Source organism: Chenopodium quinoa, unplaced genomic scaffold (genome assembly GCF_001683475.1).
Source record: "Chenopodium quinoa cultivar QQ74 unplaced genomic scaffold, ASM168347v1, whole genome shotgun sequence".
Taxonomy (NCBI): Eukaryota; Viridiplantae; Streptophyta; class Magnoliopsida; order Caryophyllales; family Amaranthaceae; genus Chenopodium; species Chenopodium quinoa.
In genome coordinates, this window is record NW_018743669.1 from 811602 (window position 1) to 834071 (window position 22470).

The window sequence follows — 22470 nt, forward strand, 5'->3', positions numbered from 1 at the left end:
GGTATGAAATCATGGCAATTTTTTGATTAAATAAGATTGGGAAAATGTAACAACTAAGTATAGACTGGGAGTACACAAAATGGATTCTAGTTCTTTTGTTATTTACAGCAATAACAACCACCGTGCCTGTATGAATCCTGCCATTGGTGGATCTAAGATTTACTCTAATTTACAAGTAGCCGTGTCAGTAGAACATCTGCAAATTGTATAGAACATATTCTGTAAGAGTGATTAGGCTAGTGACAGACCTTCGAGGGAGCTGCTAATGTAATGAATCAGATCTTCTCATTGTACTGACTCAAAGCAGCATTCAGCATTTCAGCTTCATGTTGATCAGATGACCACCTATCCATTAGTTTTTTGAGCCAAAATAAAAGGCCTAATAACAAGCTCTGTCGATTTCTCATTATATTATGGTGAACTTTCTTTGAAGCAATCTGGACTAGCATTTCCTTGAAACAATCTGGCCTTGCAGAAGTAGAATTTATGTTTAAAAGGATTAATCCAAGATCTTTTCTCCTGTTGAAAAGAGGTTCCAGACCACAGTTCCAACCAAATACAGCCCAACTGAAACCTCAAACACATTATCCCAAGAACCTGAGAGTAATAATTAAAAAATCATCAGAAAGCTGCACAACATCAGATAATGCTGCCTTTTTTCTCTTTTTTTTTTTTTTTTTTTTTTTTTTTTTAATGTATGTTTCATACAGCACTTTCAACCTCAACAAAAGTTATGGTATTTGCAGTCATATTAATGGCAGCATCACTTTATGATGCAAAAAGGAATTTTGGTTCAGTCCCACACTAGATTAGCCAAAGCTCACTACAACATGCTATAATTTCATTGACTTTGATCACAACATGACACAACTAAAGCTGTCAATTCGGGTAAACGGGTCGAGTTTGGGTTGGGTAAGAGTGGGTCGGGCTAACTCGTGTAGGGTCAATTCATATTAATTCCATAACTTATGCGGGTCAGGTTTGGGTTGGGTCATGCTTGAGTCGAGTCACATCGGGTCATACTTCTTATCGGGTTTGGGGGTCGGGTTTAGGTCAGGTTAATAACAGGTCGAGTTACATTCGGGTCGGCTGAACAATAGATCGGGTCATACTTCTTATCGGGTTTGGGTTGGGTTTAGGTCAGGTTAATAACACATTTAATTTTTGCTGAAGTACCTCTAATTCACCTGATTAACCACTAATTACTCTCTAACTATTTAATAATAAAATTAGTTTATAATTAAATAAAAAAACACAAACCACCATTTCCACCACCAGCCAGCCACCCACTCCCTTTCCCCCTCCCCTAGCAGCAGCCCCACCACCGACTAAGCCACCAGAATCGTAGCCCCCATCCAAGCCAACCACGAAAACCACCCCAGCCACAACCTACTACCAAGTACCAACCTAGTACCAGCTAGCCTACTCCCGTCGTCAACCACCACCAAGAACCCGCCTCACTCCCATCGCCAGTCCACCACGAAAATACCCACACCCAGAAACATCAACTCGGCCACGAATTCTCGAAATACATCGTGTTCAAAGAAGGTCGAGAACAATAATCAAAGATTACACAATTGGAGGTTTCTTGCGAAAGAAGTCGGGGCGGGCAAAGCTTCCGCAAGGGCCCTCCTCTTCCCACGGAAGGAGGAGAGAGAAATTTCAAGGTGAATTTAAAGTCTTTAATTGATAAATTAGGGTTTTTGTGAGATAATTTAAGGAAATTGAGATGGAGAAGCCATTGGCCATGATTGAGCTAGGAGAGAGAAAGATGAAACTAGGAATTTTTGGAGGAAATTGATGAAGAAGAAAGGAGGGGGTAAGGGGGAAAGGGATGTGGGTTGTCGGGCCGGCGGTATGGGTTCAAGCCGACGACTCAAATGGGGGAGGGGGCTGCTGTCAAGGGAGGAGGGAAAGAGGGGGAGGGGTGGATGGATGGCTGGTGGCCGGCGGCTCAAATGGGGGAGAGGGCTGCTATCAAGGGAGGGGGAAAAGGAGAGGGAGGGGTGGATGGATGGTCGGTGGTGGGCAGGTAGGGGTGAAATTTTTTTTTTTTTTAATTTATAAATTAATTTAATTATTAAGTAGTAAAATGTGAATTAGAGGTTAATTAGAAGTGATTGGTTAATTAGGTGTATTAGTAGGACTAGGTTGTTTTAAACAAAAAAAAAATTAACTTTGGGTTTTCTTTTACATAAAAGCTTTTAAAAGGTTTTTTTTCGCAAAATGGTGCATTTAAAAGGTTTTTTTTTTGACAAATTTGACTATCATTTTTATCAAGCTAATTATTTCCTTTAACCATAATATATATGACAATATACTAGGGAGCTATAGTCTATAATTTAGGAAGATAATTATCTCCTTTGACCATACAACAAATATATACTATATTTAACACTTAAATTTGAGGATGATCCTCCTTTCTTTTGATGGCCTGGACCGACTTGGTCTCCCTGGATAAAATGCTTTGATCAACAATAATAAGATGGTCTAAATTGCAATTGAAGGTGATTTGAAATCGGGTCAGGAACAATTCGAGTTGAATTTAGGTCCGGTCAATAATAAGTCGTGTTGATTTCGAGTAAGGTTAGTAACAGATCGGGTTGAATTTTTGGGTCGGGTTAGTAATAGGTCTGGTAAAATTCGGGTCGAGTCAATAACAAGTCAGGTTTAATTTAGGTTAGGACAATAACAAGTCGGGTTGATTTCGGGTCGAGTTTGTAACAAGTTGGGTTAAATTCGGGTCGGGTTAGGAACGGGTCGGGTTGAATTCAAGTCAGGTTAGTAACAAGTCGGGTTTAATTCGGGTTTTTCAGGTTTAAATGGGTTTGGGTCAGTTTCGGTTCAAGTCGGGTTCGGTTCAGGTCAATAATTTACGGGTTACATTCAGATCGGGTCATGTCCAAGTCAATTTATGTTCGGGTTCGGGTCTCACATACTCGGGCCAACTTAGATCTAGGATTGGTTTCAGGTCGAGTTATGGTCACTATTTTTTCGGGTTCAGATGCGTCGGTTAATAATCGTGTTTGAGTCGGTATTTCGGGTCGGTTCAACTTTTGACAGCTTGATTAGGGACCATGGTAAACATTTCAGCAAAGTCAAAAAATTCCAAAATTGAACGCTAATATCCATGTTTTTTGAGAGATTTTGGAGATTTCAGGGTCCGGTGTTAAAAAGTTTTGAAATTCTAAGAGATACATCTCGGGATCATATAATGACGTTGGGAACCATATATGATCATTATTTGTTGTCATAAATGTTCGTGGTAGGCTTGAATTAATGGAATCGGTGTAAGTTGTAAACCGGTAAATTGGTCGTTTAAAGCCAAATTGGATGGTTCCACCCACCAAATTGGACACTCGGAGGGTATTAGGGACCATGGTAAACATTTCGGCAATTTTAATTTCAAACGAAAAAAGTCAAAAAATTCCAAAATTAAAGGCTAATATCCACACTTTTTGAGATTTATGGGAATATATCTGGGGTCATATAATGCCGTTTGGAAGCACAGATGATCGTTATATGTTGTCATAGATGTTCGTGGTAGCATAGACTTGAGTTAATGAAATCGGTGCAAGTTGTAAACCAGTAAATTGGTCGTTTAAAGACAAATTGGATGGTTCCACCCACCATATGGGACTCCCGGAGGGTATTAGGGACCATGGTAAACATTTCGGCAATTTTTATTTCCGGGCGAAAAAAAGTCAAAAAATTCAAAAATTGAAGGTTAATATCTACGTTTTTTGAGAAATTCTGAATGTTTTGGGGACAAGTGTTAAAAAGCCTTGAGATTATAAAGGATACATCTTGGGGTCATATAATGTCGTTTGGAACCATACATAATCGTTATATGTTGTCATAAATGTTCGTGGTAGGCTTGAGTTAATAAAATCGGTGTAAGTTGTAAATCGGTAAATTGGCCGTTTAAAACAAATAGGATAGTTCCACCCACCTAATTGGACTCCCAGAGGATATTAGGGACCATGGTAAACATTTCAGCAATCTTTATTTCAGACGAAAGAAGCCAAAAAAATCCAAAATTAAAGTCTAATATCCACGATTTTAGAGAAATTTTGGAGGATATTGGGGACCATGTTAAATATTTCGGAAATAAATAGGTCTAAAAATTCCAAAATTTGAAAGCTAATATCTATGCTTTTTGAAAATTTTAGAGATTTTAGGAGACATATCTCGGGGTCATATAATGTCGTTTGGAACCATATATGATCATTATATGTTGTCATAAATGTTCGTGATAGACTTAAGTTATTGAAATCAGTGCAAGTTTTAAACTGGTAAATTGGCCGTTTAAAGACGAATTAGATGGTTCCACCCACCTAATTGGACTCCCGGAGGGTATTAGGGACCACAGTAAACATTCCGTCAATTTTTATTTATACTCAAAAAATTCAAAAATTGAAGGCTAATATCCACGCTTTTTGAAAAATTTCGAAAGTTTCGAGACCTGGTATCAAAAAGCAATGAGATTTTAGGGGATATTACTCGGGGTCATATAATACCATTTGAAACCATATATGATCATTATATGTTGTCACAAATGTTCGTGGTAGGCTTGAATTAATGAAATCGATCCAAGTTGTAAACTGGTAAATTGGCCGTTTAAGGGCAAAGTGGATGGTTCCACCCAGCCAATTGGATTCTCGAAAGGCATTTGGGAGGGACCATGGTAAACAATTCGGCTATTTTTATTTCCTGACGAGAAAAAAAAGTCAAATAATTACAATTTTGAAGGCTAAGATCCACGCTTTTTGAGAAATTTTAGAGATTTCGAGGCCCGGTGTCGAAAAGCCTTGAAAATTTAAGGGATACATCTCAGGGTCATAAAATGCCGTTTGGAATCATATATAATCATTATATGTTGTTATAAATGTTCATGGTAGGCTTGAGTTAATGAAATCCGTACAAGTTATAAACCGATAAATTGATCGTTTATAGGCAAATTGGATGGTTCCACCCACCTAATTGGACACTAGGAGGGTATTAGGGACCATGGTAAACATTTCTTTTTGGACGAAAAAAAGTCAAAAAAATTCCAAAATTGAAGTCTAATATCTACGCTTTTAGAGAAATTTTGGAGGTTTTAGAGCTAGGTGTTGAAAAATCTTGAAATTTTAGAGAATATATATCGGGGTCATATTATGTCGTTTGGAACCATATATTATCAATATTTGTTGTCAAAAATGTTTGTGGTAGGCTTGAGTTAATGAAATCGGTGCAAGTTGTAAACCGGTAAATTGGCCGTTTAAAGGCAAATTGGATGGTTTCACCCATCTATTTGGACTCCCGGAGGATATTAGAGATCATGGTTAACATTTCAGTAATTTTTATTTCCGGGCTAAAAAAAGTCAAAAAATTCCAAAATTGAAGACTAATATCCACACATTTTGCGAAATTTTGGAGGTTTCGGGACCCAGTGTCGAAAAGTCTTGAAATTTTAGGGGATAAATCTCGGGGTCATAATGTCATTTGGAACCATGTATAATCATTATATATTTATACGTTGTCATAAATGTTCGTGGTAGGCTTTAGTTCATGAAATCAGTGCAAATTATAAACCAGTAAATTGGCTGTTTAAAGACAAATTGGATGGTTCCACCATACCAATTGGACTCCCAGAGGATTTTAGGGACCATGGTAAAAATTTCGGCAATTTTTCTTTCCAGGTGAAAAAAAGTTAAAAAAATTTCAAAATTGAAGGCTAATATCCACGCTTTTTGAGAAATATTTGGAGGTTTCGTAAAAAGATGTCAGTTCGGGTAAACGAGTTAGGTTTGGGTCGGGTAAGAGTGGGTCGAGTTAATTCATATTAATTTCATAACCTATGCGGGTCGGGTTTGGGTTGGGTCATGCTTGAGTCGGGTCACGTCGGGTCATACTTCTTATCGGGTTTGGGTCAGGTTAATAACAGGTTGGGTTAATTTCGAGTCGGGTGAACAATAGGTCGGGTTTAATTCAGGTTTTCACGGGTTCAAACGAGTTAGGGTAATTCTCGGGTTCGGTTCAAGTCAATAATTTGTGGGTTAGAATCAGTTCGGGTCATTCACGGGTTTGAGTCAGGTTCGGTTCAAGTAAATAATTTGCGGGTTATAATCTGGTTGGGTTATTTTCAACTCGGGTCATTTTCGGGTTCAATTCGGCTTCGGTTCAAGTTAATAATTTATCGGTTATAATCATGTTGGGTCATTTCCAAGTCGGGTCATTCTTGGATTTAAGTCGGGTTATATTCAAGTCAATAATTAGCAGGTTACAATCAGATCTGGTCATTTTCAAAGTCAGGTCATATTCGGTTTAACTAACTATAAACAGATAATTATCATTTTTATCAAGCTAATTATTTCCTTTGACTATAATATATATGACAATATACTAGGGAACTATAGTCTATAATTTAGGAAGATAATTATCTCCTTTGACCATACAACAAATATATACTATATTTAACTCTTAAATTTGAGGATGATGCTCCTTTCTTTTGCTGGCGTGGAACGATTTAGTCTCTCTAGACAAAATGCTTTGATCAAGAATAATAAGGTGGTCTAAATTGCATTTAATGTGATTTGAAGTCGGGTCAGGAATAATATGGGTTGAATTTAGGTCCGGTCAATAGCAAGTCGTGTTGATTTCGAGTAGGGTAAGTAACAGATCAGGTTGAATTTTTGGGTCGGGTTAGTAATAGGTTTGGTAAAATTCGGGTCGGGTCAATAACAAGTTGGGCTGAATTTGGGTCAGGTCAATAACAAGTCGGGTTGATTTCGTGTCGGGTAACTTTAGGTCAGGTTAGTAACAAATCGGGTTAAATTCGGCTTTTGTCGGGTTAAAACGGGATTCGGCAATTTCGGTTCAAGTCGGGTTTGGTTCAGGTTAATAATTTACGAGTTACATTCGGGTCGGGTCATCTCCATGTCAGTTCATGTTCGGGTTCAGATCTTACGTACTCGGGTCAACTCGGGTCTAGGGTTGGTTTCATGTCGGGTCAGGTCAGCTTTGGGTCACCATTTTTTCGGGTTCAGAAGGGTCGGTTAATAGTTGGGTTTGACTCGGTATTTCAGGTCTAGTCAACTTTTAATAGCTCTACACACAACGTAAAATATAGGGTATGAGAACAAACCATGTTGCAAAATATAGCCGGTGGCTGCTGTTCCCAGGACACCCGCCAGCACTCCAGCAGTGTTTGAAAGGCCTAACAAGATCCCCTGAGAACAGTTCATAAGAAAAGATTTAGGGAACAATTCCATCATTATGAATAAGAAGAAGTTTTTACCTACTGCAAACTCAGTGTAATTACAACTTATGAAGCCTATTATAAACATTGGGGGTGGGGGAACTAAGTTACAAATACTCACAGAATACCGAGGGGCTATGTCTTGATGATTTGAATATAGGCCAGATTGTGAGAACGCATCAGTTCCCTAGTTATGACAGACAAAATAAGAAACAAATAGTTGTTAGGATTATTACTAGAACCATGCATGATTTAACAATGCAAACAATTTCAACGAGTAACTAGAATTTTTTTTTCATATCTAATTTAAAAAGAAATTTTCTGGCTAGACCAATGAACTTGTACGCAACAGGATTGGTTTGTCATATATAACAATTAGTTTGTAGGTATATATAAGTGAAAAAGGTCATACTAAAAGATCCTGAAACTATGTGCAGATGATTTTGTTTCTGAAGAATATCACAAGGTTTACTTCAGCAAACCAAAACATGATAAAGTTGGTCATATACTCGTGTAATATGCAAACTGTTGATTAATAGCAGGCACTAAGCTAGCACTGTCTGCACTGCCTTCACAATCTCATGAAAAGAAAAAATTACAAACCTGACTGCAGGACATACAAAGAACAGCCACTGCAGGTGAATCAACATGGCTCAATTGAGTTAGAAAAAAAGCAGGTCCAAGAAAACCGACAGTTTGCATAATCTGCAAAAAGAGTAGACCAGTATTGTTAACAAAACAATTTAACTTTGTTACTTTCATTGAATATTCTCACAAACTTTTATGACCAAGAGATCCATTAGCTGTATCAACAATACACAGCCAGAATAAACATGCTTGCCGTAGAATACTGTAACAGACACAAGACTTCAAATTCAAACACAGTAAACTAGAAGGAACTTAATCAACCAGTGGTTATAGTTATAAAGATTATAGGCTCAAAAATTACCAATTAGTGGTTTGTACACCCAAGTGTACCATGTGCATGGTACACCCAGATTAAAGTGGAAAGAACATAACACATAATTATAAAGTACATCATGAATTTATAAAAGAATATATCACTGAAATATAAAGAACACAGTATATTATGAGATACTTATTATCAAAAAGGTAAAAAATAATTATGAATTGAGTTTTATTAATAATTTAATGTCAAATCATTTCAAAATATTACATTTGAATTAGAAAATATTCATATATAAAAAATTTCTCTATCTAGAATTAATTTTACACAAATATAATTCAAAATTTCTTTCTTAATTTTTAAAAAATATTAAAATTCAAAATTTTAAGAACATATTAAATAAGTAAAAAGAACATAATTTGTATTATTATACCTAAAGAACATAATTTGTATTATTATAACCAAAGAACATGATTAATATATATTGCCTCAAAGAACATTGTTTGTATTGTAAAGAACATATAGTTTAGACTTAAAGAACATATTGATCAGACTTAAAACATATTTCATTGCAATTAAAAAAATGATAAAAGAACATTGATCAAAATAGGAAGAACATCATCTTCAACCTAAGAAAATAACACCAAAACATAAAAATAGATACCTTTTATCTCAACAACGAATTTGTCAATTACATCGATCTTTCAATAAATGATTCACCAAAACGATAAATCAACTTCGAAATAACATTAAATCACTTTGAAATTCAAAATTTAACATATTCTCTCTCTCTCTCTCTCTTTTTTTTTTTTTTTTTTTTTTTTGAGGGAACCATACTTTCTCTCTTTATAAACCCAATTTCTTTCTCTTAAAAAAAAAATGAAATTTTGTTTATCAAAAGTAATATGGAATGTATGTAATGAATAAGGAATAAAAATGTTTTGATTTTTTTTTTCTCGTGTACTCTGTATTTGTATACAATGTTCTTTCTGCGTTTTTATAACTCATGCATTTTGACCGGGTGTACCATGCTCATGGTACACCTGGGTGTATGATGAAATTCTCAAAAAATTACATTACCTTACGAACTGTTGTCACAGAATAACCTTTACTCACAAGAGTATCTGCAATCCAACCACCGAAATTTGCAGATATTGCCATTGTAAGCCAAGGCACAACACATAACATTCCAGAATCTGAAAGATTAAATTTCAACACCTGTTGAGCAGCATAGTACAAAAGAGAAAAAAATTGTCATGTTTCAAGTATATTTCTTATTATTTGATGCTCAAATTAAATAATTCAGAAGAACAACTAAATCACATCAATTATAAGAGAGGTCAAACATGCTAGCACAAAAGGATGTCACACTAATAAGCATATATATCAAACACAATAACAGTCTTTCTGGTACAAGAATTGAACTGAAGGTTAAGAAGTACAGGTAAAACGTACAAGTAAGAACAGGAGAGGGAGAGGGTGGACCATAAAGCAAATGAAAGGACCTCTTTAAGAGCAGATGACTCTTGTCTATTGGTAGCACAGTACAGATTCTATAGGCCGTCTCACTAATACGTACGAGTAATAGTTAATCTTTAGTCTTAACTGAGTATTGCCAGTTATGATAGATTATCATATGAGAGCAAAGGGGCACGAGTGCATGCACATGGTGTTGCTGGCTTCATTCAATTATCACTTTTAAGTCGCATAGCTTTCTCAGAATAACCATCATAGGGCCATAGGGTGATCAATCCTTAGACAGATAAAAGTATTAAAGTTCACTATGGTTACTCACTAGTCACTAGCAGGTAGTAATAAAAGAAAGATGTCCATGAGGTCTCATAAGAGTAAATTTACTGCTCACTATGTTCAACAAGATGATTTCTTCCAATCGTTTAATCTTCACCAAATAATTCTACTCGACTTGCTAGACGCTACTGGCTAGAGAAAAATCATTAATCACACTTCTGAACATGTGTAAAAAGTCAAATGATGAGGACCTGTAAGTTAGTGTCCAGAATCTTTACGTTAGTTTATAAATAATACTTCGTACTTCATATTTACAAATTTGGGCTGCAGTTTGCAGAGAGGTTATATCCACATCAAGCTGAGAATAAAGCAACATGTATAGTAAACTTATGCTAGAATATTGGAGTTGATAGTAGAGGCAAGTCGGGTGGCTTGTGTGTGTACTGGAGGGAGGGGGTGGATTTTTCTTTAGTGTCCTTTTCAGACCATCATATTTGTGGGGATATTAAGGAGACCGGAAGACGAATATGGAGATTCATTGGGATGTATGGTTGGGCAGACAAAGCACTGAAAAGCAATACTGGGCCCTTGTGCGTGATCTCTACTTGAGCTCACCTTATCCCATCGTCTTTGGTGGAGATTTTAATGAGATTGTGGGACAACATGAAAAGGATGGGGGAGCTATGCGAGATCAACGGGCAATGGATGCGTTCAGGGAGGTTCTCGATGATTGTAGCTTGCGTGACCTTGGTTATGAAGGGTCTTGGGTCACGTGGGAGAGAGGTACTCCAACAGGGGAAGTGGTTCGTGAAAGATTGGATCGTTTTGTGGGGTGTTCTAGGTGGTGTGGTTGGTTTGATAAGGCACACGTTACACATTTGTCAAAATTTAAATCTGACCATGTTGCTATTCTCCTAGACACTGAGCCTAAGGAGCGCAAGAAGAAGAAGAGAAGGAAGAAAAGGTTTCGTTTCGAGACCTGCTGGCTGCTTGCGGAGGGGTTGGAGGATGTCATCCGTGACTCGTGGAATGGGGCTAACCATCTTGATATGTCGAACAAATTATTGGCAGTAGCAAATGATTTGACAAAGTGGAGCAAGGACACATTTGATGACTTGGGGGAGAGGATTGCCGAGACTGAAGAAGCTTTAAAAGAGGCGCAAATCCTTTCAAACACAATGTCAAATTTTGATGAGTGCAATCGATTGGAGGCAATGCTTGATGACTTGCATGAAAAAAATGAGGCTTACTGGTTCCTTCGATCGAGAGTTTCAGAAATTAGAGATGGGGACTGGAACACCAAATATTTTCACCATAAAGCATCACAACGGAAGAGCAAAAACTTCATTAAAGGGCTGGTAAATGCTAATGGAGAGGTTGAGAAGATTATCCTTAATTTTTATGGCTCCTTGTTCAAAGGTGGTGAGATTGATGAAGAGTTGATTAACGAGGCCCTTGCTAGTGTTCCAGCCTTGGTGTCCGAAGGTACAAATCTCTCTTTATGTCGTCCCTATCTTAAAGATGAAATATTTACTGCTCTCTCTCAAATGAGTCCTTGCAAAGCCCCGGGCGGCTGATGGGTTACATGCTATTTTATCAGAAATATTGGCATATAGTTGGTGATGATGTGACTGTTTTTGTCAATAATATTATTTCTGGTAGAGTGTCGATGTCTCATGTAAACCGTACTAATGTAGCCCTGATTCCGAAAATTAAGGACCCCACTTGTATTTCTCAGTTTCGGCCTATCTCTCTTTGCAACGTGTTATATAAATTAGCCTCAAAATCTGTGGCTAATAGACTAAAGCCGCTTCTTCAAGGGATGGTCACAGAAAATCAGAGTGCATTTGTTCCTAAACGATTAATTACTGATAATGCTCTGATTGCTCTGGAGCTCTTTCATACCATGAAGAAGAGATCGAAAGGTCGTAGGGGCTCGATTGCAATGAAGTTGGATATGAGTAAGGCCTATGATCGGGTTGAGTGGGAGTTTCTGCGGAGATTGTTAACCAAGTTGGGTTTTGCCGGTGCCTGGGTGGATACTATTATGACCTTTGTATCTACAGTCAGTTACTCTTTCATCATTAATGGGATGCCTTCGAGCGATTTGATTCCATCTAGGGGCCTTCGTCAAGGTGATCCGATCTCCCCTTATCTTTTCATTCTAGTTTCTGATGTGCTTTCTAGAATGTTACATTTGGCTTCGGAGAGGAATTTGATCCATGGTGTTCGGGCTAGCAGGGCTGAGATTACTCATTTGTTCTTTGCAGATGATAGTCTCCTGAGCTACTAGACAGGAATGTTCAGTCATTGTTGATATCCTCAACAAATACGAAGCAACTTCCGGGCAAAAAATTAATTTAGAGAAGTCTGAAGTATCTTTTAGTAAGGGAGTCCCTTTACCATCACGGGTCACTTTTAGCTCTGTCCTTGGTATGGAAATGGTCGATAGTCACGTGAAATATCTTGGTTTGCCGACTGAGATAGGAAGATCAAAGAAAGCGGTTTTTGCTTCTTTGAAGGACCGAATATGGAAGAAAGTTCAAGGTTGGAAAGAGAAGCTTTTGTCGAGGGCCGGGAAGGAAGTTCTTTTAAAATCTATTATCCAGGAAATTCCAACTTATCTCATGGGTGTGTATAGATTTCCAATTGGCTTGATCAATGAGATACATAGCATGATGGCTCGGTTTTGGTGGGGGTCGAATGAGAGGGGTAGAAAAATTCATTGGAAGAGTTGGGATGCTCTGGGATTTAGGGACTTGGGGATTTTTAATATAGCTCTTCTTGGGAAGCAACTTTGGCGTCTAGCAACTAATGAGAATTCTCTTGTAAGTCGGGTAATGAAGGCTAAGTGTTACCCGAAGACGTCTATTTTTGAAGCTGCTCTTGGCCCGGTTTCGAGCTACTCATGGCAAAGTTTATGGAGCTCAAAGGCTCTTGTGAAGGAGGGCATGTTATGGAGAGTTGGGAACGGACAAAACATCGGTATATGGAGGGACCCTTGGCTTATAAATGGGGACAGTCGCTTTGTTACCACTGCTAGAATGACGGATGTGTGTGAAACTGATGCAGGGCTAATTGATGAAGATGGGTGTTGCTGGAATATGGACAAGTTGGAGAGCATTTTTAATGATCAAGATAAACAAGCTATTTTAGCTATTCCAATTAGTGAGCGAATGCCGAAGGATAGCCTAACTTGGGCTTTTTCGAAAAATGGCTGCTATGAGGTTAGATCTGCCTACTTGTTAGGTTCGTCGCTCGAGTTGGATAATTTTGATCAGTTTTGGGTGGAGATTTGGAAGGTGAAGACAACCCCAAAAGTGCGTCATTTCTTATGGAGATGCTGCTCCAACTCCTTACCTACCCGTAGTGTTCTGCTACACAGACATCTCATTGATGACTCGAGTTGTCCCTGCTGCAATTTAGCCAGTGAAACAGCCATTCACGCAACTATTTCATGCCCAAGTGCGCTCCAATTGTGGATTAAGAGTGGTTGTGAGGATGCTCTCAAATTTATTGCATCTGATTCTTTCGGGGAAACTCTAATGAAATGGGCAGAACACCTTTCAGAGGAAGTATACCAAAGAAGCTTATTCCTCACTTGGTTTATTTGGTTTCGCCGTAACAAATGGGTCTTCGAGAATGTGTGGGATGCAGATGAAGCTCTTCTCCTCCGTCACAGCAGATTGGTTGTTGATTATGGTGAGTATACAGAGAAGATTTATGGTGGTACAACTCCTCTGCCTCAAGCTGCTGGAAGAACCGTATGGCAGCCTCCCCCTCCTGGTGTCACGAAGATCAATGTTGATGCAGCCATCTCTGAGGAAGGTTGGGTGGGGATGGGGGTTATTGCTCGGGATAGCAGGGGCCAGGTCCTGTTCTCGGCTATCAGCAGAGCTAAAGCTCGTTGGGAGCCTTTAATTGCTGAGAGCAAGGCTGCTCTTTTTGGTCTTAAAAAGGCTTGGGAATTGGGTTATAATGATGTTATACTAGAAGCTGACTCTTTGCAACTAGTATCGAGGATCAAGAAAAATTCTTTCTCCTTGGCAGCTGTGGATGGCATATTGGAGGATATAGTCGGGGTTAGTTCAAAGTTTTCTTCCATTTTTTGGTCCCATGTAAAGCGTGAGGGTAATTTTGTTGCCCATCACCTAGCTAGGTTAGTGTCGTATGGTCGTGAGCAATTGTGGGAATACCTTGTCCCAGATGAGGTTTCTTCTTATGTATTATTGGACACTCTTATTTTGAACTAATGCTAGAATATTGAAGTCTCACCTGGTGATAATATGTTGGCATCCATGTAAGAATGATAAATGTTCCCCAATTATGACAGAAATGAGACACTATCAGAGCCCAAACTGGTGCTTTTGACAAAATTAACTTCCACGGAATGCTCTTAATTGGCTCTTTGGATAAGCTGCTGCTGAGAATCAACTTTTTCTCTGCAGGCCGCAATGAAGGATCTTCAAGTGGCGAGTTACTTGCCTATGTGTTTATTGCCCAGCACAAAGAGAGAACAGAAAAGGACACAAGTTGAGAATATTAATAAGCAAATATATTGAGTCTGAAATCCATTATTAGGGAAATTGCAATGAAATACAGAATAAGAAATTACCTTACTCAGCCACACCGCAAACCATACAGTTCCTAAAGAACCAAAGGAGTAAAAAACTGAAGGCCAACCGTAAGTATGTATTAAATATGGTGAAAATGCCAAGCCTGTTACAGATCCAAGGTACATTCCACTATACACCAATGCCAATGATCTACTTCTCTCTGACACGGGAACCCATTTGGAAAGCATATTATTCATGGCTGGCATGGCAACACCCTAAAGAATTACAGAGAAAACAGAACTTAAACTATGTTATATTATGCTGATATCAATAATCAACAAAAAAAAAATAACCTACAAAGAAAAGTACCAACCTCGCCAATGCCCATGAAAGCACGAGTGACCAGTAAGAACGGCAATCCAAGCTTCGCAGCAACAGGAGTAAGAGCAGTAGCAATAGACCACCAAACTACAGCAAACCCAAGTACAGCTTTGCCACCTAGAGTATCTGCCCATATACCCCCTGCTATCTGTACAGTAAGTGGCCACTTAGCATATTTAACTTTGAACCAATCAAAGCAAAAAACTACCACATGTCCATAAGCAATTAGTTTTCACATGCTAATCTAAAAAGATGCCTGAGATAAACATACAAGCATATAAACTAAAGTAGCTTATCTTGAATAGCCTAAGACATATGATGGACACAAGACATAGCGGAAACAAGAAATGAACACAAAACACCCAAAATTCAGAGGATAGGAATTGTCACCTGTGTAAGAAGATAGCCCCAGAAAAAAGAAGACTGTATCAAACCAACAGTGGTTGGATTCCAGCCATACTCAGCTGACATTGGAAGTATGGCGATGCTCATATTAACCTGCCAATCAACATCTGTTTAAAGTTACTCACCCTAGCATTGACCATTGCAGTTGAATGCACATTACAGGCTTATGAATTATGGAGTATATACCATACTTTCGTAGTTTCATTATATCATAAATAAGGCTTGCTTTAGCAATCGATATGTACATTTGCAAGGTGACCAACAAACAACCTCCATATATACTTTGAATTGAAGCAAGCCATTGAAAAGCTCAAACTCCCTCCCCTTACATATATTGGTATATAACACATCAACTCTGAGTGCTATCAACCATCATTAATAATTCAATTACGACCCAATATGTCAAGATACACGGAACATTGAGTCTAATCAGTACATTTCAAGATCCTCCCAATTACTCGACGGTCCAAGATAATTAGAGGGGGATTAGCAAATACAATTGCCTTCTTTTACAACAACTTCATCTATCATTCTAATAACAAGACATCTATATGGCCTAGTCACTATTACGAATTCATGCGTATTAACAAACACATTTTTTAATGGAGGGACAATACTAGCAAAATGACACATAATAATTGCAATTAATTGGTTGTTATGGAGTAGTTGTTATTTTTGTTACTATACTAAAAATGGCTTAGTGTTCATCAAGTCAAGTCAGTCAAACTTCAACTACATTACTGTAATTTCCGTTCATTCAAAATTACTTGTCACGTTGATAGTGTAATTCTACAATCTATTCGGGATAAAATTCCTTGATGCAAGCCTAGATTATAAATAATCGAAATCAAACCCTAAAATTTAGGAAAAATAATATTAATAAAATAAATAATTAGCAGAAAAATAAAATTAAAAAAGGATTAAAAAATTAGTAAAGCTTACTCGATCCATATTACAAAGAAGAAAAGCGGAGAAACACAAAATCACAATAATCCAGCGTTTAGGAAATTGCTCCCACCATTTCTCCTCCAAAACGATATCGTTTAACGCGTCACGGAACTTCACTGACTCAGTAGGAACCGAGTCAGCGGATACCTCAAATGGCTTAGGTTTTACGTCAGCCCAAACTTTCCCGAAACTTCTTCTTTTCCCCGAAACGTTTCGAAATTCTGCGGTCACTAAATCCCGCCGGTAATTCGACGGATACCGATGAATCTCCGACCAGAGTAACCGGAAAGAAAATCGACGGCGACATATTGATTCTGGAACCTTCGGAGAAGTTAAGGAAGAGGAGAGAGAAAGTGAATTTGTGATGAGAAACGTTTCGGCGTTCATCGGAAGCGCCGGGAAGTCTCACAAGTACTGTACAATTCTTCAGTGAAGAGGAATTTTTTCCTTTTTTTTTATTTTATTTTTTATTAATTTTTTACTTTATTTGGGTTTTATCTGGAACATTTTATTTTGAGCTGATATTTTTATTTGCTAACCGGTTATCAATATGACACGTGGCATATAGAATAGATTAGATGGTGGAAATTGCGAGGCTAGTCGTTATTTGTAGGAGTGCTATTCATTAACGGAATTTGCTTCACCAAGCGCGGGTAATGATGACGTGTACGCAAAACCTTTTTTTTTCCTTCTTTTTTTTGGTGATTTTAAGGAGTTGGGAAATTATGTTCTACAACTCTACAAGTAGTAGTAGATCTAATCTAATGGATATTATGGTGCAACATATGAGAACTTTATTTTACATCCATCATCCATGATTTGTGTTTTCCGTTGGATAAATAGTTTGAATCAGAACTTCTATTTTATACTCCGTATATCAATAAAATTTATGAACAAGTAGTATTTATACTTCGTATGAGGTATGACTTACACGGTACTTTACAACTTAACAAATGCATAGTTTAAAATTTCTAATGTTCAAAGTATGTTAATGATCTTTGAGCAATATGATCATTATGCTACAACTAATTATTAGTACTTGATCACCATTTTTATGCAACTTAATAATTGTGAAATTTAACCAGTGAGATCTTGACATATTTTTTCAGATTGAAGGCTTATGTACATTAATTCAAATTCTCTATCCACATTTGTAATTTGTACAAATTACCCATGGCCTTATAGTTTTCAATTATTCAGACAAAAAAATTGGTTGGAGTTGGGCCAACGATCCACATTTCTTCCATCTAGTAAAAACAGGCCCAAAAATAGATTAACAAAAGTACAAAACCACATTGCCCATTGGGCTTATGAGCTAAGGAAAACTAAGAAACAGTCAGTTAAATATTATTTGGGTTTCAAGCTTACAATTGTTTGATCATCGATGCATTTTTTTATAACGAGGAATAACTCAAGTGGTTAAAGTTTCCCTTCTTATTCCAAGTGATCTTGATTTTGAGATTGATTCTATTACTAGTAAATTGTAATTATAAGAAATTAGAAACCATTTATAGCTAAGACCATCTCATATTAGAAATTACTTGTATAATTTAGTTAGAGCACTGGTAGTGGTGAGCAAAAATTTTGATCATGAGCATTTTTGATGGAATTAAAATTAGATCAATCATCACAATGGTGAGCAAATGGAAATTACAAGAAAAATGCTCATGAGCATTTATTAAAATGCCCACAGCATGAGCATATTTTGGTATGAATAGTGGTGGTTGTGGGCCCCACAACGTGCAGATAGCATTAAAAAAATTTCGCTGACCCTTCGTCAAAACGCGGTGTTTCGTTGAAGTGGGCTGAAGGGTGTGCATCAAAACGCTGTGTTTTGATGTTGGGTTGCTGAAAAAAAATTAAAATATGATCTGACGCGCGTCAGTCAGATGGCAAATGGGGTGCAGCCACGTGTCATGCGCAGGTTATTGACCAATGAGAAAATACTAGCCGTTTACAACGGTAATATTATTTGTAACTGATTTTCCGAAAAATATATTTGTTAAAAAAAAAAAAAAAAAATTACCAACGGTCATAAAATTAAATTCTCTATAAATAGACATGCATTTTGATATGTTTTGATATAATTTCGTAATCACCTAAAATCCTCCACTTTTTTATTTTCTTAAGCATTTTAAATTTGTAGAAGAATATATTTGTTGCAAAACATCCATATTGAGGTAAATTTTTTTTTTTTAAATATTTAAATTCAGTTATGTAATTAAATTAGTATATATGTGATTATATTGTAAGCCATGTAATTATATTGCATTATGTAATTAAACAAAGTTGTTGATATTTTCTCCATAAATTACTAAATTTGTAGTTAAAGTGTTGATTATTGGTTATTTTTTTTTTTAAAAATATATACATGTAGTTATGTATTAAAATTAGTATATATGTGATTTTTGGAAAAAAAAAATATTGTATGCCATGTTATGTAATTGCTTTATGTAATTGAAGAAAGTTGTTGATAATTTCTCCTTACATTAGTAAATTTGTAGTAAATAAAGTGTTGCAATTATTGGTTAATTTTATTTTAAATATATACATGTAGTTATGTATTAAAATTAGTATATGTGTGTTTTTTTTAAAAAAAAAATATTGTAGGCCATGTACTGTAATTGCATTATGTAATTGAAGAAAGTTGTTGATGTTTTCTCCATACATTACTAAATTTGTAGTTAATAAAGTCTTGAAATTATTGGTTAATTTGTTTTTTTAATATTAAAATTTAGTTATGACTTTAAATTAGTATATATGTGAATTGGTTAATAAAGTTGTTGATATTTTTTTGGATTTGTTGTCATTTTAATTTGTTTTTTGAGTAAATCTTAGTAAAAATATTTATCTTTTGTTTTGTGATGCAGAATCTTTTAATGGATCCAAACAACCCAAATTTCCGTCAACAATTTTCTGGTTTTAGTGATGATTTCCTAACTAATCCCGAGTTTCAATTGTTCTTGCAAAGAATGGGCAATACGTCTTTGCAACCACCTCCACGGTATCAGACACCTACTCAGTTTCCCCTACGAAACCATGTTAATGAAGAATGTACACCTGAAATTGAACATGATAGCAACACACAATTCGATGAGAGCGAAGAAGACAACGTACCAGAGACGCCGCAATATCCTCCACCAGTTCCCGAACTGAAATCCAACCAGGTTGTTGCACGAGCGACTCGAATTTGGTCAGTTGCGGAAGATGAAACTCTGATTGGGTTGTACTTGGAGATCAGCGAGAATGCTATTAAAGGCACGAGCCAGAAAGCAACTTCCCTTTGGCGCGATGTACACGCAGCATATCAACTTGCTCATGCGGAGAAGCCGCATATACTTCCACCAAGACCTATGAAGAGTCTGACGTCGCACTGGAGAAGGTTGGCAGCAGACACACTACAGTGGATATCTTGCTATGATGAAGCAGGTAGACTTCCGGAGGGAGGGAGTGGTTACAACGAAGCTGACCGTATAAAAAGTGCGTCGAAGCTTTTCCATCTCGCCCAAGGTCGTAATTTCGCTTTTCCTCACGCTGTTGAAATGCTTAATAGAGATCCAAAGTGGAGGCCAAAGCTGAGATGGTCCTTGTCAAAGGAGGAAAGAAAAGCTGTTCGTGATGTTGAGGAGCAAGGTAGTGCTGGAAGTGGGAAGAGGTCCAGAGATGATGGAGGGGATGAAACCCCTACGGATGGTTTTTCATCTGGAGGAATACAACGACCCGAAGGTGTGAAGAAAGCAAAGGCCAAGCGTAAAGGGAAAGAAGTAGCTTCGGACAGTGGTTCGTCTGAGCTTAGCGAACGAATGAAGGAATTGGCAACAATTCGCGAGAGGGAGGCCATTCTGAAGGAAGAGCGGATCAAAATTGAAAGGGAGAAGGAACAGAGGAAAAGGGAGGAACTTGACATTCATAAGATGAAAACCTGGTTTGATATGGTGCAAGCTATGAAGAATTCGCCTACGCCACTCACTCCTGAAGAAGAGTCGTACAAGAATTTCTTACTGGGTAATTTTTACTGGGTAAAATTGGGAAATGGGACATGCCAGGCTGTTCAATGATTATTTTTCCGATAATCCTGTGTACAATACCACCCAATTTAGAAGAAGATTTCGTATGCAACGACCTTTGTTTTTACGTATAATGAACAAGGTCGTTGAAGGTGATGTTTACTTCCAGCAGCGTAGGGATGCAACTGGAAAGTTAGGCATATCACCTCTGCAAAAATGTACAGCCGCGATACGAATGTTAGCCTATGGCATGGCTGCAGACGCTGTTGATGAATACGTTCGAATCAGTCAGTCAACCGCTCGAGTTGCCCTACAACGTTTTTGTGCCGGGGTCATTGACCAGTTCGGAACCGAGTACATGCGAAACCCTACAACTGATGAATTGGCCCGGATACTGCATCAAAATGAACTGCGTGGTTTTCCAGGCATGATAGGCAGCATTGATTGCATGCATTGGGAATGGAAGAACTGTCCAACGGCTTGGAAAGCGCAGTACGCCGGTAGGAACAAGAAAGCAACGCTAATACTGGAAGCCGTTGCGGATCAGGATTTATGGATATGGCATTCCTTCTTTGGTATTCCCGGATCTTGTAATGATCTTAATGTGTTGTACCGTTCACCAGTGTTCGATGAGGTTCTGCATGGTCGAGCTCCTCCGGTAAATTTTACGGTTAACGGCCATGAATACAACATGGCTTATTATTTAGCCGACGGCATTTATCCGAAGTGGGCAACTTTTGTTCAGGGTATCACATTCCCTCAACTGGCCAAAGATAAAATGTTCGCTGACCACCAGGCTGCCGCTCGAAAGGACGTTGAAAGAGCTTTCGGTGTGTTGCAAGCTCGATTTGCAATAATACGAAAACCGTCGCTGGCGTACGATGAGGACATACTGCGGGACATAATGAAAACATGTATCATTATGCACAACATGATTGTTGAAGATGAGCGCCACAACTACACTCGAGCCGAAGTTCTAAGAGCCTTCTACGAAGAAGATCAACAAGAATCAACACCAGCATCAACATCTACAACGCCACCGTTTGAATTCAACGTAGGCCGACCTACCAACTTTGATTTCAACGCATTTCTACAGCGAAAAGCTTCCCTCCGTGACAGAGAAATTCATCTATCTCTGAAACGTGATTTAGTCGAACATATTTGGCAACACTACGGGCCACGTAATTAGGGAGAAATTAGCACGACTTAAATAAAGCCAAGTACTATGGCGTAGCTACTTTTACTTGTTGTGTTTATTTTATTTCCTAAGTTTAATTACGCATGACGTTGCAAATGTAATTGGTTTCTAGTATTGTACCGCTTTTAAAATAAATAAAAACATTTAAGAAATTTTGAGCTTTTTTTAAATTTTTTTTTATATAACGTACTTAATTTTACGACAAATTTTAACGATAAAAAGGACAAAAATAAAAAAAATAAGTTACACAAATTTTAACTAGTTTTTATTTATTTGGAGTAACATTGTTAAAATATAAATGAAATAAATAAGTAAAGAAGTGTTGTGTAGGAGAGAGAAAGTAATGGTGGGGTATTGAAAAAGTAAGAGAGAGAGAGTGGTGGGTGGGCAATTTTTTTGCTCACCATTGGGAGAGAATATGTGAAAAAAATTTGCCCATGAGCAAAACTTATTTCTTGAGAGAGAAAGTGGGTAGAGAGAGAGTGGGTGAGCATTTTTTTTGCTCACCATTGAGAGTGGTCTTACATGGAGATTCAAATGATGAGCTAATGTTTCGTGAACATAAGACATATATCCATGATTCAAAGTAATGGGCTTTCAAAACTTTTGTTGTCATTACTGATTGTGGGTTATTATACAACTATTTGGACTCCTGTATTTGCTACAAAGCCCATCTAAAACTATTAATAAAATCTAATTATGCTCAAAATCATTGCATTATTGTTAATGGAACTGTAAATTAGAAAGAAAATGGCCCTAGCTAGTAGACCTTGATTCTTGAGAGGCCACTATCAATCTAATTTTAAGTGACTGGAGGGTATGTATTAAGTATTATTAGATGTGACGCATTATCAAAGATAGGGGTCATTTGTTGTATGATTATTACTATTATGCATTAATAAACGCAATTGCATTAAATTAAAGAACTTTCTACAAAGTATGAAGAATTTATTTCATGTGATTTTTTTGTAATCTATTGGAACCGTCACAATCAAATATAAGTAGATAATTTTGCTTTGGCGTTGTATATGCACCATAAGTCCATAAGTGTATAAAAAAATTAACAATACATGAGA

General features: G+C 37.3%; 2 protein-coding genes across 2 annotated transcripts; one reads left to right on the forward strand and one right to left on the reverse strand.

The window, feature by feature from the left end:
• Nucleotides 1-36: 36 nt before the first annotated feature.
• Nucleotides 37-16991, reverse strand: LOC110683429 (sodium-dependent phosphate transport protein 1, chloroplastic-like). Its single transcript, XM_021859802.1, has 10 exons — nt 16184-16991; nt 15227-15334; nt 14829-14984; nt 14515-14730; nt 14175-14384; nt 9231-9368; nt 7847-7948; nt 7365-7430; nt 7130-7214; nt 37-597 (listed from the first exon to the last, which is right to left on the reverse strand). Exons 1-10 carry the CDS (start codon nt 16574-16576, stop codon nt 500-502), a joined length of 1572 nt encoding a protein of 523 aa, XP_021715494.1. The 5' UTR covers nt 16577-16991; the 3' UTR covers nt 37-499.
• A 1207-nt stretch (nt 16992-18198) lies between these two features.
• LOC110683430 (glutathione S-transferase T3-like) lies at nt 18199-21688 on the forward strand. The gene is made up of 2 exons (XM_021859803.1): nt 18199-18369; nt 19060-21688. The coding sequence occupies exon 2, from the start codon at nt 19069-19071 to the stop codon at nt 20245-20247; it is 1179 nt and encodes a 392-aa protein (XP_021715495.1). The 5' UTR covers nt 18199-18369; nt 19060-19068; the 3' UTR covers nt 20248-21688.
• Nucleotides 21689-22470: the final 782 nt, after the last annotated feature.